At 32.9% G+C, this 18,430-nt stretch overlaps 1 protein-coding gene across 3 annotated transcripts in view; it reads right to left on the reverse strand.

Moving 5' to 3' along the window:
• Positions 1–15,771, reverse strand: part of LOC111054255 (uncharacterized protein PFB0145c) — a 26,212-nt gene extending 10,441 nt beyond the window's left edge. Inside the window, exons 1-12 of one of the 3 annotated variants that reach the window (XM_039426049.1) lie at positions 15,563–15,771; positions 14,741–14,862; positions 14,359–14,398; positions 9,030–9,139; positions 8,247–8,399; positions 6,889–7,098; positions 4,365–4,508; positions 3,724–3,783; positions 2,989–3,101; positions 2,588–2,720; positions 2,208–2,327; positions 94–237 (exon numbers count right to left, since the gene is read on the reverse strand). In XM_039426049.1, coding sequence (XP_039281983.1) covers positions 94–237; positions 2,208–2,327; positions 2,588–2,720; positions 2,989–3,101; positions 3,724–3,783; positions 4,365–4,508; positions 6,889–7,098; positions 8,247–8,399; positions 9,030–9,139; positions 14,359–14,398; positions 14,741–14,764 — 1,251 coding nt within the window. In that variant the 5' untranslated portion in view covers positions 14,765–14,862; positions 15,563–15,771. The remainder of the gene's footprint in view (positions 1–93; positions 238–2,207; positions 2,328–2,587; positions 2,721–2,988; positions 3,102–3,723; positions 3,784–4,364; positions 4,509–6,888; positions 7,099–8,246; positions 8,400–9,029; positions 9,140–14,358; positions 14,399–14,740; positions 14,863–15,562) is intronic. The other 2 variants (XM_039426048.1, XM_039426050.1) reach the window with 2 other exon arrangements.
• Positions 15,772–18,430: the final 2,659 nt, after the last annotated feature.

Raw genomic sequence — 18,430 nt, forward strand, 5'->3', positions numbered from 1 at the left:
TGAAGAGTATTACTCAATTCTTAATCAATTATTACTTCTAGATTCGAAACAATCTATTATGATTATTTTTAGAGAAAATCTTTCTACACACACTTCTTTCTGGCGAGGTGGTTGATGAGCGAAAGCGCACTGCAGCAGTTGCTGCTGACTTTTCAAATTTTTGCGCTGAGTTTGCACATTTGTGACTTCGTTCTTGATATTGGCCACCACACACTCCATCACCTCGATTTGCTTCTCCTAAAATAGAAAGTTTTAGATAGAATCCTGAGATATTTTTAGAAATCTATAAATTTAGATTATCACTTATTGTCAGGTCTGATGATGTTTGTTTACCAGTGCGGTATTTTCTTCATTTTAACATTCATTTCAATTCAATTTGAAGAGAACAGTCTATATCTCTCTCAATACATGTCATCCTATTTATTGACTAATACATTCTTTATTAGTTTCTAACCAATTGTTTCATCCTTCTAAATTCAAAATTTTTGTTTTTTCATTTCGGACATAAAATTGAACTCGAATAATTCTTAGAAGTGAAAATTCACTTATCTTTTGGAACTTTTACTATTTGTACAAAGTGCGCCAGAGAAACTTACTTATTTGAAAGGTCGATAAAAACCAAAGTACTCAAGATATTGTTTCAATTTTTTTTAAATCTTTTTTTTATAAGAGAAAACATTATTTCAATTTTTTTCCATGCAGTCTTGGAAATGAGATCAGACCAATGGCGACCCCCATCGTGCATACACTGATGAAGTCGATTTTTGAAACTTCGTTGCAGTATATCAATATGTATGTTGGTGATGGTGTCGCGAATGTTGTTCTTGAGGTGTGCTATAGTCCGTGGTCGATCGACATAAGCCAGATATTTCAAATAACCCCATAGAAAAATCGCATTGACGAATCACATGCGAAAATGAGCCTTGCCACTAAAAAAATGACAGCGTCTTCAGGCAGGCTGTCAATCAGCATATCACATGCATTTTGACGGCAACAAAATCGCGTTCAGTCAATTCTTGAACAACAGCCAATTTATAGGGATGAAGTTGAAATGGAAAATTCGTCGAACAGTGGAGTCAGAAATTGCCATAACAGCTGCGTGTTTGCGAGCCGAACGCCTTGGAGGACGCACAGCTGGTTGCCTCACTCTTTCGATATTTTCTGGAGTTCTGATGGTTCGTTGAAATCCATTTCTGGGTTTAGGGACACTTCCACACTCCTGAAATGAGTTAACCCACGACAGAATCGAATTATGACCAGAAAAGAGTCTGTGTGGAGGTATTTCAAATCGAGCGCGGAAGGTGATCGACCATTAGAAAAGAAGCTCTCAACTGCGAAGGCCCGCTGCTCTCTAGACCAGAGCATGATGGCTAATTTACTTGAGAACTTCCCCCCAATTCAAAGTACGGGATTTTTTTTTCAAATAAGTAAGTTTCTCTGGCGCACCTTATAAATAAAATTAGGGAGTAGAGCAGTGAGCCGTTTGGGCTAGGCCTATTCCTCTTGCCCAGTCATATCTAGATTACGATTTTCAATATTGCATTGATGACTAGCAGGTAACCCGTGCTCCGCAAGAATCTAACAAAAAATTGAAAAACTTAAATCTTGAAAAGTTTAAAATAGGCCTATAACCATCCTTGGTAAATTAAGAATCGATATACGCAAAATGTCAAGTAAACCAGTCCAGTAGTTCAGACGTGATGTTGCGTTATTCGTGAATTTCCTATCCCCTACATGTATAAGCCGATTCCTCCCTTTATTCTCTTATAGAATATGCAATATACACTGTCAGAAAAGATACCTCTTTACACAATTCCCATTTACTACTCATATAGAATGTCTATATCTCAGTATGCATCCGGTATGCTCATTCGATTCATCTAATAATATCTGCCAAACATAGATACAATTATTTAAATCGTATACATTTTTATTAATTTACATGGATGGCTGGATCTATATTCAAATTCATTTCCACAAAGTAGGTACATACATCTAACTATAAAACACAAATGCAATTCACCACAATCAATTCAAATAAATAACATTCCTTACTAAAAAATAATAAATTGAACAAAAATAGCATTAATACTTCTATTCCTAACTAGTAAGAGTTGTTATAATGCAATCAAACTGAATGGATTGAGGATTATCATTACATTATTATTCAACACTTCAAATAGCTTTTATTAAATATTAAAACTTACAAGCTGCTTATCTGGAGTGACATCTCCGTTGGCATTCGGAACAGAGCATGTATCAGACTCTGATATAGCTCCTGATATTTTTTGGCACAGTTTTTTCTTACAAATCACAGGACCACGGGTCTGAAACATGAATAAATGCTAACCTAGTGAACATAGAAAATTTAGATTTTTTATCTGTACATTGATATGAGACAAGAGCACGATTGATAAAAGTAAAAAATGTCATTTTAATTATAAGTTGGTATTTGATTTTAAAGGGTACTAAAGGATTTCTACCTGCGTATTGATAAAGAAAATAAATACAATTGAATTTTGACATTATTTGATCTTTTCTTCTACTAGATTATCAACCTCTTACAGAAAGAGTTATTTCTTCTTACTTGAGTAGCAAGAAGCTTTTTCTGGAGTTTGGCATTCTCTTTGGACATCTGTAACATTTTGTGCTGCAGCTCATTAATTTGTGCTTGCAAAGCTTCCATTGTTCCACTGCTTTGAGGTTGTCCTGATGGGCAACTAGAAATAAGGAAGAGAACTTATGCTGATAATTTGGAGATCTTTATAAAGAATGAGTAGAAAGACTATATTCATTTGATAAAAATGGTAAAGGTTTCAAATGCTATGTTCGCTGAACTACGATTATTAAAATTAAGTTACTAAACAGTAATAAATTCAAATTTAAACTTTACAAGTAGAGCCACTTTAAGTATACACAGTAGAGCGACCTTGGGTCATTTTTGTACTTTTAATTCATATCATTATTTTTATTTTGTTGATTTCTTACTTGAAAGAGGCTTCTTTTAACAAATTACAAAGGTCCCATAGGTTACATTGAGCCAACTTTGGATCAAGTCCTGGTCTTGAACTTCCACCTTCAAGATATTTTTGATTTTGAGACTGCAAAAAGGTATAGTTCATCATTATAAATCAGTATAGAATCTGAAGGAAAGTTCTATTAAACTCTAGTAATAGTATTATTTGATTGAGTTGATGAATCATCCAACAGAAAAGTTGTTGAAATATCAATTTTACTGTATGACTGGAAATATTATGATTAATTTAATTTTTAGTAGGCTACCTATAATACCGTCATGTATTTATATTTCCATTGTACATTGCATATTTGTTTTGGAATAAAACAAATATGGCTAAATTAACAATAATGGCTAATAGAACTTGATTTTATTTTATTATGATCTGTATGTATTCGCCTTCAGACCCAATTTAATTCCGTTTATCTGCATTCATTATTCCCAAAATACAATATTTACAACATAGATTATAAAGAAAATCTACATTAAGAAAAAAGTGGGGTTCTGGTTGAGTAACCATATTACTGGAGTTGAAACATGATATTGTGAAAAACAAAATGAAATTTGGATTCAATAAGATTGAGAGTGATTCTTTAAATAAATTATTTTAGATAAGCATAATGGTATCAATGAAAGGAGAATAAACCTTGGCAAAATTATGCAGTTACAGTCTGGGTGTGCAAATAATATCAATAATGGGAAATTACCAAATAATCATCCTTTTTGGGTTTTGAGCCGTCTTTTTCTGGGACTTCTCGCGTTGGAATCTGGAAAATGAGTTTTTATTAGTTTTCAAAGGCGCCTCATGTTTTTATCACATTTTGAGTTGTTTCATGTAACTTAGGCTTTATGACAATTGAGTTATATTCAACTTTCGATTTCATGTTCATGAATAATATCATGTCATTGTAATATTACATTTCAAATATTCTAAAATTATAAGTAGGCTAACGATTTCTTACATAATTCTTATTGTTATAGGCCTATCAATATTATTGGAATATAATGTTGTACTAATTATTTCCCAAAGTGATATGAGTTGAAAGGTTATATTGTAGAAAACCGTTATCCAAATGTTATACAAGTTGTATTAAATGAATGAAAAAATAAATAGATGAATACATAAATGAATAAATACATTACTCAAGAATTATTGATAGATGAATTATTGTCGTGGGAATCAGTTATCCAAATTTTCTTTCGAAATTACCTTGTACTAGGATTTATTCAGAGTTGTGTAGTCTACATGATTGATCACGTTCTCAATGAAGGATTTTAGCAATAACGTATAGGAAAGTGTATAGTGAGATAGTACTGACATTTTTTAATTTTTATCATACATAATTACCGAGAATTCGTCTTTCTTTGGTTGCCCGTCACAGACAATTATTTTGGGCACATCATCCTCATGCCTCCTCCCACACACGACCACTCTTGGAAGATTTTCTTGCAGATCATGTAGAATTTTCTTGTTTTGACTGATGCTATCTGCCTGGGAAATATAAAAACATTTTCAAGTGAATTCTCATTTGAAATAAAATGTATTGGGCCTACATGAATTCATGAACGTATTATTTTGTATTTAGAATAATAAGTCTACTCAAACCATTTCTCAATTTTCCCAAAGGTAGGGTACTATTCTCCTCAAATCAAAGACTGAAACTACTAATCCTATTAAAGCAATAAAAACGTCATAATAGTATTAACTTACTACTTACTAGCATGTACAAAATACTACATATATTTGCGCTAGCAATGAGTTGATTATGTTTTAAACAGTAAACATTCAATGAATGCTATCATTCAAAAAATTTCTACGACACCGGGTGTCAAAACTCCCAGATCTTATCCAATAAGAGCCACAAACTCCACCAATGTGACAAGTGGTTCTTAATTAACTTATAGGTTTGCATATTTTGTTCAGTTCATTCCTATTTGTATCTATTCAAATATTTTTCAGACTAAAACTCCATAAATAGTCTTTCCTTCAATATCATAATTATATTATGATTGTAGTATTGTGTACAATAAATGACTTGAATTTATTATAGATACGGTATAGTTAACGACTGCAAGAGATATGAATGTGGAACAGAATAGTGGTGAAACTATGATAGCGCCAGAAGTGTCTCAAACACAATAGTAGGTACTACATGAGCTTTTTGAAAGTGATTTGAAAACAAAAATGTTAAAACAACAGAACTGAAAGTTGTCCACCTTATCATTCTACCTCCATTTAGAGAGGCTTTTGTTTAAGCCGAATGTAAATCTGTATACAGTATATAAAAATAAATGTCTATTTATGTGTTTGTTTGTTCCCTATAGACTTGAAAACTACTTGACATAACGGCATCAAACATTGGGAATATTTTGTGTGAATATTGGGGATGGTTTATGAACAGAAATTTTAAAAGGGAGGCTAATAATAATTATTTATTGATCCATTTTACAGACCTATATTTTCAAAATTGTCGGCCGAGCGGCTACCGAAGAACGGAAAGATGATCATGATTCAAGATCATATTGTGATAATATGATTTAGCATCTAAAGTTACCAGCTGTAATAAACACGTCACCCTGTGATGAATTGGTATCCTATCCTGTGTATCCTATGGTATTAAAACGATAGTTTGGAGTTGAAGTGTAGTTGATTGGTTCCAGCTGTAGATAATAGTTCCTTAGAAGACCTATACAAACAATTATCACTCCCCTATCGTTGAGAAACTGGAAAATGTTGGAAAAAAAAAATTCACCTGCGAAAGAGAGTTGTTCATATTGCATTTATCAATTACTGAAGAATGAAAGAATAATTTTCAATTTTTATGAATTCAGCTTCCTGAAATGGGAGATGGGAAGAATATGGAATTCAGTGTGATTCATCGTACATCGCATATTTCCTGGACCATGTATTGACAATCAATAACTATAAAAACATTTAATTAATCGTTGACACACTGATTTAACCTATCTATTTTTCTTCTAATTCAACACTTTACTGATAGATATTACTACCAATTGATTGAGAAGAATATGTTTTCTGAATAGTAAATGCTGCATGACTAAAGCACATAGTAAGTCGGTATTGAGATGTAAATGAAAATATTGATTGTCAGATAAATTTCATGATTCACCAAATAAAGCCAAGTGTGACATGAGATACATTAACTTTATGGCGGTACAAAGTTCTCCGGGTAAGCTAGTATGTTCTTTTTTGAATATTTCAATCATATGATTTTGTTATTTCCAATATTTGAACCATATGTTAGAATATCTCATGTCAATCAATAAATTATCTCAGTTCCATATGGCGTTCACCTTACAATGTTCATAAGCTTACTTAATAGGATCCTTTTTCATCCTTTGAAAACCTTGGAGACAAAATATATCAAAATCCGTTCTTAGTGTGCGTATAGCATGTTTGAAGAATATTTGTACAAATTTTTAAGTCTGTAGGACAATTAGTTTGAGCTGTAGTGTGATTTTACATCAAAATTTTCGAAAAATGCCCTCTCCTGAACCCCCCTGTGCTCCTGATCGAAATTTTTCTGCATAGATCTAATTTTTTTTCGTAGCTGAACAAAAAAGTTCCTCATGACTTTGCTGTGCAATAAGCGGTTAAAAAGTTCAAAATTTTGGGGGGGCCCCAGCTCCCTCAGGGGGGCAAATTTCTGAAAATCCTTTCTTAGTGGATGTTTTCAGACTACCATAAATAATTGTGCAAAATTCCAAGTTTTTAGGCTCAGTAGTATGGGCTGTGGTGTGATTTCAGTCTGTCGGGGCTTAGCCTTTTATAGATATAGAGAGAGAAGAAGAAGAAGAGAAGAGAAGAGATAAACAAACTAGTAATTATTTTAACAATAAAAAACTTTTACTCTTGAGAAACGTTTGGAAGGTTGTTGGTCATCTCCTGCCTGTTCTGGATAATCGTTCAGCAGAGACCCAAGCTGTGAAGAAGGCTTATCAGTCAATCCGAGGAGTCTCTGAACATTTCTCGAAATATCCTCGAATTCGCTCAGTTTCGCCATCAAATCATCATGTAATCCTTGCAAAGTCTTAATGTCATCGTCTGTCATATCGTCTTTCTGAAACATTACAAATAACATGTATTTAATTTCAGTTCAATTATTTCTGCGGTATCAAGAACGCAATAATTGCTTGAATGAGTATTCTTGAATTACTTGATATTTCATGAGTAGAATGAACAAATGATACAGAAATAAAATGAAATTAAGAATTAGACCGCGCAGTAGTATTATTAGTTTAGTACACTTACGCGACTCAGATCGAGAAGAGACTCGAGAGCATATGTTTTCAAATGATGACGTTGCGGAGACTAGAGTCGACTAGTCTGAGTGTCACCATTTGGAAATACATGCTCTCGAGTCTCTTCTCGTTCTGAGCCGCGTAAGTTTGAGTTGAGCCTTAATGTACCAGTAGATTTTCTTGAGTTTAGATAAGATAATATAAAATTTCCATATCAATAATTTTAATGATTCTCAAAACAAACTATTCTTTGGGGAAAAAATTACAATTTTATCCCCAACTGACAATTCTTTAAAGTTATCCCCAGATTAGGTAGGCAAGCTAGTAGATAACACAATCTCAAACGGTATAAAACAGAATCAACACTAATGAGTATTGAAATTCAAATAATTATACAAAACAAAAGAAAACTCAACCAAAGTTGAATACATAACAAATACAGCAGGCAATTGAACACACAAGATCGTTTACTCGAAAGAACTTAAAGAAGAAGAATTTCTTTCACACAATTCATGATAACATTAACAATTGCATTATGAATTATTTTATTATATCGGTTATTTTCGAGTATGTTCAATGGATTAAGTATTTTGTGTAGTATTGCTCTTCCATGTTTTTTTAGCGTCTTTGTATCATATTGAGATAGTCAATAGTAAGTTGGTAAAATAGTAGAATACCTTCAACCATGTTAGAAATAAATAATATCAACGGAATTTTTCAAATGTATTATACATCTCTAACATTACCAACAATTTCGATCAAATGAAGTGTTCAGATTGCTCTGGAAAAACACTTCTTCTACAAGGTTTCTGCTATAATGTTTTTGAAAAAAAGTTTTTTACAACATTTGCTTATATTATTATTAAATTGACAAAACATAAAACATTCGCCTAAGACCTCTTCAATCTTAAAGTTCTATAGAAACGTTTTCATGGCATATTTTTGGCAGAACTGTGGTGGAGTTTACCTGCTGATATTTAGCAATGTCACTCCTCAGGGCCTGAATCAATTTGACCGTATTCTGAGCACTCTGATCCGCAGCCTTCAGTTCTGCCATCACTTGTGAATCGCTCAGAGGGAAATTGCTCAGAGTTGATCTGCGATCTGCTTCTGTTGGAGACTTTACATCGAAAAAAATAAAAAGATAATAACATACCAAAATACATATCATAATAGCATATCAAGGCAGTAACAATTACCAGTACCAAAAGTAGCCAGAGAATTAAAAAAAAATGATTACATATAATAATTTATCTGTAGTATCTCCCCCAATAAATAAATCAAATACGAATTTGTGAACCACTTCAATATAAATCAATTCAAGTATACGTTTAGCTATATTATTGAAATTCTATAGTGAGGGATTATTCAATTGATATTAGATAGTGGTTAATAATTTATTAATATTTGATCTATTCAGTATCAGCAGTATCAGAAATTCAATTCAAATCAGAGCTACTCCATCTGTTCTATACCATACTCAATCCATAATCTTATAGTTTCCACAACAATAAATGAACTTGAATTGAATAGTCGCCTTTATTAAAAGCAGAGTCTCTGGAACAGAGAAATGTAAATATAAATTTGAGTATAAAGTACTATACTTTCATATTTTCTAAAGATCTTTTATGTAAAGTGAATGTCTAAACTGTTCAAGTAGCTAGTGATACTACTTTATGTTCAATTCAAAACAATTTTGAATTTAAATTTTCCATTTCTTGACGACATTAACCAAATAGCAATTCCTTACGTTTTGTTTCATGACTGGCTCTTTTGATGCTGGCTTATTGGATGCTGTTTCTTTTGGCAACATTTCCTCCAATACTGGCTCAGCCACATTATCACTGGCAGATGGAGGAGCTGTGAAAAGCAGTTACACAATTACAGTTTACTAGACAATCTAAGAATGGATGATAATATTCCAACATAAAAACAATAATTCTGTCTTGAGTGAAACCAATGATTATGGTATGGATTCTAGAATTCAAGTTGCTTCACTTTAAATTTTAGAATAATGATTTTAATGTTGAATCCAGGCTACAGTATTATTCAATAATGTTTTAATTCTAAGATATATTATACAGTAGTGAATATTTGGATGCAGTTCACAAGAGTACATAATCGTTCAAGGTGTCTCGACTTGACAAGAAAAAAAATTAATGGAACCGGATAAAGTGAGAGTGAGCAAGCTATGGATGGTGGAAGAGTCAAAATTATTACATCAACTGTTGAGACACTTTATTTGGCGATGTTATCTGAAAACATTGCAGAATCAACTGATAGGATGAGTTCATATTTTTATAGATAGCAATCGGGTGACGACAACGAAACGCAGTTTGAATTACCAGGTTGGTGCTATCTGTTTGTAAGGGGCCGTAAGAGACTAATATTTCTCCATAACACTGGAGTAAAGTAGCTAAGCGTTGCCAACAATGAGAGAAACCTCATCAAAATAAACACATCGCTACTCCTACTTTTTGCTAATACCATAGAGTAAAGATACCTAGATTATTTGTCTCTGCTAGTACATAAGTTAGTGCCTCCACATTACATTATTATTTTTTTTTGTTATTTCTATTAAAACTAGTCACTAGGACTAACCATTAATTTTGTTCTGTTATTTCTTATCCTAAATTAATTTTTATTGCTAAAGTCTTCCAGTGAAGCCTACAGTTCCAATCTATAATTTCACTACTTTTAAATTATTTCACTACACTTTTATTCAATATACTTTAATCACTCCACTAGCACTACACCAACTCGAAGGGTTTTGTTCTCTTCAACCTCCTAGTGAGTTCAGTGTTGTCTAGTAGTTGGATGACTTCGGTGTTGTCGTGTTGATGAAGACGTGACTCATGATGGGCCGCCAATCGTCTTATCTCACAGGTCACATAGGGGATGTGCATATCTCGGTGCAAATCGCTGTTCCTTATGTACCAGGGCGCATTCACCATGTTCCGCAGTACTTTGTTTTGGAATGTTTGAATCTGACTGATGTTAGAAGTTCTAGAGCAGCCCCAAAGCAGAATTCCATACGTCCAGACAGGTTTTAGAATTTGTTTGTAAATCAATAACTTGTTGTCCAATGAGAGTTGTGATTGACGGCCCAACTGCCAATAGATTTTACTGTATTTGAGTCCTAGCTCGCTCCTTTTCATCTTGATATGCTCTTTCCATTTCAACTTGGAGTCAAGAGTCATTCCAAGGTATTTTGCTGTGTTGCTGTGTGGTACTGCATTCCCATTCAGATTTATTCGAATCGGGTCATTGATAATTTTGTTTGTGAAGTTGATATGAATAGACTTCATCTCATTTAATCGAATTCTCCATTTTTTGGTCCAGTCACTGAATCTGTTACTAGCATTCTGTAGTTTTGTGGCTGCTTCTTGTACTGTTTCCCCTTCTGCTAGTATTGCAGTATCATCAGCAAAAGTTGCTATTGTCACTGCATCCAATTCAGGAAGATCGCTTGTGTACAGCACATATAGTGATAGTAGTTTTAATTTTTCTGCTCAAAATTTTCAAGTTTATTTCAATATTATTGAAACTTTCGGATTGTTTAGTGTTATTTCCGGCTCTTATCAACCCTTCGAAATTCAAAATTCATCAGTCATATCTCGAATACGTATTCTCTGAGTGTTAATCTTTGGTGAAAACAGAAATTTTAAACTTAACCTCACTTTGGACTATTTATGTGCCAAAATCAAGGAATTGAAGAAGTTTTGGGCAATTGCCTGTTCAAATATCGTGTTTGTGACTGTTCTAATGAATAAATAAAGAACTGGTTCAAGAACACTACCCTGTGGAACTCCAGCCCTTATTTCCTTCAATTCGGAGACGACGTCACCTTGTTTTACTCTGAATAATCTGTTGTTGATGTATGATTTTAAAAGTTTTACAAGTTGAGTGGAGAGAATTTTATAAAGTTTAATGATCAGTCCTTCATGCCACACTTTGTCAAATGCCTGTGCCACATCAAGGAAGATTGCTGAACATATCGATTTTTTCTCTAATGACTTCTCTATTACATTGGTGATTCTATGTACTTGGTCCAGGGTTGAGTGCTTCTGCCTGAAACCAAATTGATAGGCTGGTATCAGATTCCTGCTACTTATGATGGGAGTCAATCTCTTCATTAGCAATTTCTCAAAAAGCTTTGAAATTACAGGTAGAAGAGATATTGGGCGGTATGATTTTGCTTCTTGAGGACATTTTCCAGGCTTTTGCAACATAATGACTTCTGCCACCTTCCAAATTGTAGGAAAATGCTGTAATCGGAGTGATGCATTGAATAAGTATGTTAGCATGACAATACCTTTCCTTGGAAGTTTCTTCAAGATTTCACCTGTATTCAGATCAAACCCAGGTGCTTTTTTGGTATTCAGATTATATTTTATTTCTTCTTGAACCTCATTTATAGAAACTGGATCAATCTCTGTATCTAAATCATCTGTTATATCTTCTTCAGGATCAATTTCAGATTGAATGTTGTTTGGCTGGAAGTTTTCTTCTAGATGATTAGCAAATAAATCTGCCTTTTCTCTGTTATGCCTTGCCCAAGTACCATCTGGTTTTCTAATTGGAGGGGATTGTAATATTGGCCGCTCAATTCTTTTTGTTGCTTTCCATAATGAATAATCTGTACTGGCATCAGCTGTTAAATTTTGAAGGTAGTTATTAATGGATTCCTCAGTTAGTTTCCTTATCTCTCTTCTCAATTGTTGTGTTTTGTTATTCAAGATATTTTTGTCAGCAGGATCACGAGTTTGTTGCCATCTTCTTCTTGCCCTTCGTTTTTCTAACACAAGTTGTCGAATCTCCAGAGGGTAATTGCATCATTTTGTTTTCCTGGTATATTGTCTGGTGTTTTTCCAGGCTGATTTCTGGATTTGCCACATGAAATTTTCTGCGGCTTCATCTAGCTGCTCAGTTGTTCTAAGTGGAATATTCAAGTTGATTTCATTCTCCAAATCCACTTTAAAAGCTTCCCAGTCTGTTGTTCTGTTGACTAACATTGGTCTGTCTTCTTTCTTTATTATTCGTTCACTAAGTGTGAGAATTACAGCTGAATGATCAGAATCCAGGTCAAAGCTCTCTTCAATGTCGATAAAATTACTGGATATTCTCTTTGTTATGAAGAAATCTAGAAGATCTGGAGTTTTATTCAAATCTGTTGGCCAATACGTAGGTGTCCCTGTTGAATGGAATTCGCAGCCCAGCTCCTGGATAGCCTCTCTGAGTTCTTTTCCTTTGGTAGTCGTGAGTCTTGAACCCCAATCCTTATGCTTGTCATTAAAATCCCCACCCACTATGAATCTATCTCCACAAGCTGATGAAGAATATTTGTATAATCATTTTTCTTTAAATTGTAACGTGGTGGAAAATATGCAGCTCCAACAAGTATTTTCTGGTTGATGGACTCTATTCCAACTACAGTTAGCTGTATTTCATTACTTTGAATACTGAAGTCTTCATAGTGTTTAATACTCTCCTTCACTATTACAGCACTTCCACCTCTTGCTTGATTTTGAGGATGAATAGTTTCGTAAATATTATATCCATTGATTTTGAAGTGAGTCTGCTCAGTTGAATGGGTTTCAGAGATGAGGCAAACATCTATATTTCGTGTCTTCAGAAATATTTCTATTTCTTGTTTTCTATTATTATTGATATTATTTATTCCATTGGCATTCCAGGTAGCAATCCTTATATCTTGTTGGTTCGCAATATTCATTTTCTAGTTTTCTTCTCGATACTCTTACTCTTTCCTTCCAAGCTGTCAAGTCGTCCAGAAAGAATATTTAAACTGTTCAAAATTTCCTGCAAAACCTTATTGACTTCAACTGGTTGTTGTTGTTGTTGTTGTTGCTTTGGTTGGCTCTCCTGTTGTAGGCTTGGAGTGGGTTTCGTTACTTGGGAATAGGATATTTCTCCAGTGTACTTTTTTGAAGTGAAGTTTCTCTGTTTAGTTGTATGTGGTACTTCGCTACTTCTTTTAACTAGGTTTTCTTTTTCAGTTCTTCTTCTCTGAAGTTCTTCAGCCTCTGTAGTTAGCTGGGTGAGCCTATGTAGCAAATGTAGCAAATATGTTTAATTTCAAATATTCTTTTTGTATCTTCTGCATTCTTGAATGTTAACATGAACATTGGAAGTCTTATAATGTGTTCTTATCCATCCTTCTTCACTTTTTTTCATTTTGTTGACAGCACTGATTATTTGAAAGCCTCTGCTTAGAAGATCGTTCTTTATATCCTCTGGATCGCATGATGGATGAAGCTCTTTAGCCATGACACGAATTGGACGAGTTTGTTCATTTTCGTACGTGTGCCATTCATATTTAGCTTCATTCAACATCTTAGTTAAATCTCTGTATTCTTGTTCAGTTTCAACATTCAATTTTAGCTTGTTGTTGTTCATCATGTTGGCACTGAAATTGAGATTTTTCGATTTCAATGCCTCTTTAATTTTCGAATACTCTTGTATATTGCTGGGGACTAATATGACTGGTGGTGGCTTGTTTTTCTTTTCTGTCGGTTTCATACTTGTAGAATCAGTTGCAGGCCTTATTTTTTCTGGTGAGTCACGGATTATTCTCTTCTTTACATTAATTTAAGAGCAAAAACTTTTTCCTTCTAAATTTTCATTTCTGATGTGCTATTTTACTTTAGATCAAAGCTCGAATCCCCCAATTTCTTGAAAAATGAACATACTTTCTTGCAGAATCAGGACCAGATGTTTCTCGTAAAAAAAACATGTAGCATAATATCAATTCGCTTTGTATAAAAAATATGGAACTTGCACTATATTTTTTAATTTGAACCCTGCAATAACAATACTTATTCATGTAGCTCACAATATTTATTTCAGACTACATAAAAAGATTTTTAGCTTGTAATAAGGTTCTGGCTTTATGAGTATAATGAAAAATATCATGATTTATTACAGCACTTCTCAACAATTAAAATACAAAACTCAAATACTAAATTCAATCGTAAAATTAACAGAATTGGAATGACAAGATAAATGTAGATTTTTCTATTTTTTAATGAAATCAAGAATAATTAATAAAGAAAACTCACTCTGTTCTTCATTTTCTTCAGCTTGATTGTCTGGTGAATCCTGATAAAGCAAATTAAAAAAAGCATTAAAAATATATGTTAAGCTATTGCAAAAATTCAAATTATTTTGAACAAAGAACCCATTGCTATCGTTCCAGCCGGTATTTAAATGTATAAATATTTAAATTATCAAAAATGTTAATCGAGAACATAAACTTGACAAGTTTTTGATTAAATATATGAACATGACATATCTATTAAATGAATATTATAAAAAAATATCAAATGATTCCGTTAAATATTCGTCTTCATTATTTTTATCATGGATCGTTCATCCAAACGCTCATAAAAGGTAAACTTTATTGTAAACACTATGTATTTGACAATTTCAAGATTTACTCACAACCGGTAGCTCAGAAGTAGACATGTTTTACAAATTCAAGTACTTTTAGCTCTCAAGCCAGAATTATTTATGTGTTGTATTACTTCTCTGGATTTGGATTGTTTAAAAGTTGTTGTTGAGTTCTGAAAAACATTGATTGATTGGAAAGAGCAATTAGATTATTAAAAAGAAGGAAATACTATAATTTTAAACTAATATTATTAATTTAAAGAAATATTCTAACAGAGAAAACCAAACTGATTAAGTTTTAGAGAGTTGCTAAGAAACCGATTTTAGGTGTGAAATGTTACGTCTTAAACATCGTTTACACCAAAGTTATTAACAAAATGTTAATAATTTAATCCTCATAGATTCTATTAGATTGAACATAACTTTTCATACACAATGATCATTATGTGTTTGACAAGTACCGTTCAATCTAATAGAATCTATAAGGATTAAGTTATTAACATTTTGTTAATAACTTTGTTGTAAACCCAGCTTTATTATTCATAGAATACAGAGGTTCGGTATTATTTGCATTTTTTCTGATTCAATAGAGATCACTTTGAATTAGAATTATTTGATCCACAAATATATTATAGTACTCATAGAAATTAAAAAAAAATATTTTGAAAAGGGTGATAGCACATTGAATGAAGGATGTTTTTGCATAGGCCTATACCATACCGCTATATGTAAAAGCTGGATAGAATGCTACTCTGGTACTGGAACATCCTATGCAGTTTTGCAATGTAAGAACTGGATAAAATACATATTGGAATAATTAAATTAATAATATTAAAGCCATAAACCATGAAATATAATTGAAAAATTATTTACCACACGAAAATTTTTGATGATCTGTAAAAATGAGTTTTGTTTGTAGTTTTGGGTTACACCTGAGTGTTTTGAACTACTTGTAATTGACATCTTCTTCTTTATCTTTTAAAATTTTGTCTACATATGTTGAAAAACTATTGCTACCAACTATTAAACACAATACTTGAAGACTAAAAATTAACATTTTTTAAAACTCCAATTTACAAAATGTCAATTAAAATAAGATAAATGAGAAATTTATGTGGAACGAGAAAAAATTAAATAGACTGCTAGTATAAATTAGAAAAAAGTATACAAAGATTAAATGACTGTTTTATTCTCGGTTTCACAATAGCCTATTAGGTTTTGACCATGATTAAATACTAAGAACCCTATCAGTGAAGGCTTCTCTGATTGGTTTCAAAACATTCAATCACGATTAAAATGTGATAGGCTTTTGTGCAACCGGGGCTTAAGGCTGTGCAAAGGCTAAAAATAAACTTTCTACTGATGATATTTTCCAAAGTTTTTCGATTTGTACGGTATATCATCAAGCTATCAAAATGAAAAAGTTTTCTTAGGAAATCATTTTTTTCCGATCATTACTTTTTGAGATATGAGCGCCTAAAGTTTAAAGTTTTAAAACAGAACATTTCAAATTCGGTAAGAGATAAATCCATGAAATTTGGAGGATTGATTCTTCATGGTATTGTAAATCTAGTGAAACGAGAATATCCTGAAATATAAATTTTTGATAAAGTTATTCCATTTACCAAAAATAACCCAACAAAAAGTTATTTTTCGTCATTTTTAGTAAATTGAATAACTTTCTCAAAAATTGATATTTTCAAAAAAAAATTATTTTACTAAATCAACAATACCAGGGAGAATCAATCCTTCAAATCTCATGGATTTATCTCTTACCGAATTTGAAATGTTCTGTCCCAAAAATTTAAACTTTAGGCGCTCATATCTCAAAAAGTAATGATGGGAAAAAAATGTTTTCCTGAGAAAACTTTCTTATTTTGATACCTAAACAAATCGAAAATCTTTGAAAAATATCACCAGTAGAAAGTTTATTTTTAGCCTTTGCACAGCCTTAAACGTTGAAGATTGAGGCATGTATAAACCACTCAACCAACACAGACTCAGCACCAGTGAGTCGCCAGAGAGCAACAATTGGCGGCAGAATGTAGTTTGGAGAATACTGGAACATCAGTGAGACACCCGAATTGGCTGCCGGACTAACGAAACACGAGTGAGACTCTGGTGACCCGACTGACCAACCCAGGTAGCTCAACGTGATCCTGCAATTGCGGAGAAACAAAAAGAGCTTGAATTGGTTCTCGACGAACTGAATCGAGTGGCCAAGGAGACGCGAGATGCTGAAGAGGCGGCCACCTCAAGGCGGAACTCAGTCGAGGCAGCTCTAGCCGATTACCACAGACTAAAAGCCAGCCAGCTCAATAACTTTTCAAAAGAATCAGCACTAGAAGCTAGTTTTACCCTGAGGAACATTATGGCTGCTGAGGATGAGATTGATAAATACGACAGGAAGGTAGAGTCAAACGCATATACAGTCGAACCTCTTTATAACGAACCTCCACTTAACGAAATCCTCTGCACAACGAATTTTTACCTTGTCCATGACATTTTATAATTTTGACTGCTTATTTACATCTAACGAATTTTGAACCTTTCAACGACAAAGTTTTCTCTCCGCTTCAACATACAAAATGTGGTGTGTATAATTCTGGAAAGAAAATGTTCTCGGAAAAGTTCTAAATATAATTATGAACCGAAAGACGATTTTAATGTTGATGAGACTGGTATATTGTTTAAATATATGTCCAATAAAACACTAACTACCGCTCATATCATTCAATTACCGCCCTTGATATTATTATATAAGATCGTGGCAGTTTTTTGAAAGGACAACCTCTCAATAACGAATACCTCTCTTCACGAGAGAAGTATAATCGACTTCATTATACAGAGGTTCAACTGTATATTGCATTTTATCTATTAATTTTGAATTTTAATCTTGGGTACTTAATTTATATTGTATTTCGATATTTTTCAAAATGATAATTATTGTGATTTGATAGTATGATAGGAACTGAATTTGTTAACTACCTATTACTGAGAGGTATACCGTAATATCCAATTAAATGAATGAATTGCATTTTATTCAGTGATATTGAATTTGAACTTAATGAATAATAGTTTGGTTCTCTATTCGATGTATATGTTTAATACATATAGTTTTAATGTATTGATATTTTATAGAATAGGCCTATGCTTAATGCAATTAATAATTGCGATCAATAAAATCACTTCGCTTATATGGGCTACTTGATTCAAATAAAAATATAAAAACTTTTAGTTCCCTTTTAATAAACCCTAATAAAAGAGTACCTACTAAAGGTTTTTATATTGTTTTTATTTGCGATCAATATTATGATACGAACTGAAACAGTTACCTTTATGACAAAAAGATATGGTCGAATGCAATGAATTAATTGCATTTCATTTGCTGATAATAAATTATTATCATTTTATTGAATTTCAATGTGGACCTATAACAAAATAAAAATTGCGATTCGATAGTAGGCTGCAATAGAGCCTGAAACGGTTGAATTAAAGCAATGTTTGTACATTTATGAGTACCGTAAGTTTTCGGTAAATAATTTCAGCTTATACTCAAATAATAGAGGACTAGGCAGCCAGCCGTTTTTACTTCGTCATCAGGCATTGATGAACATTTGACAAGGGCAGCCACATTTTGGTATCTGGGTTCGGCAGTTGAAATGTGGCTGCTCAACTGAATGGCTACCCTCGTCAAATAAGCTTTACATAACCCAATACCCAGAACGAGTTGAGCGACTG

This window comes from Nilaparvata lugens, chromosome 4 (assembly GCF_014356525.2).
Source record: "Nilaparvata lugens isolate BPH chromosome 4, ASM1435652v1, whole genome shotgun sequence".
In the NCBI taxonomy this organism is placed as follows: Eukaryota; Metazoa; Arthropoda; class Insecta; order Hemiptera; family Delphacidae; genus Nilaparvata; species Nilaparvata lugens.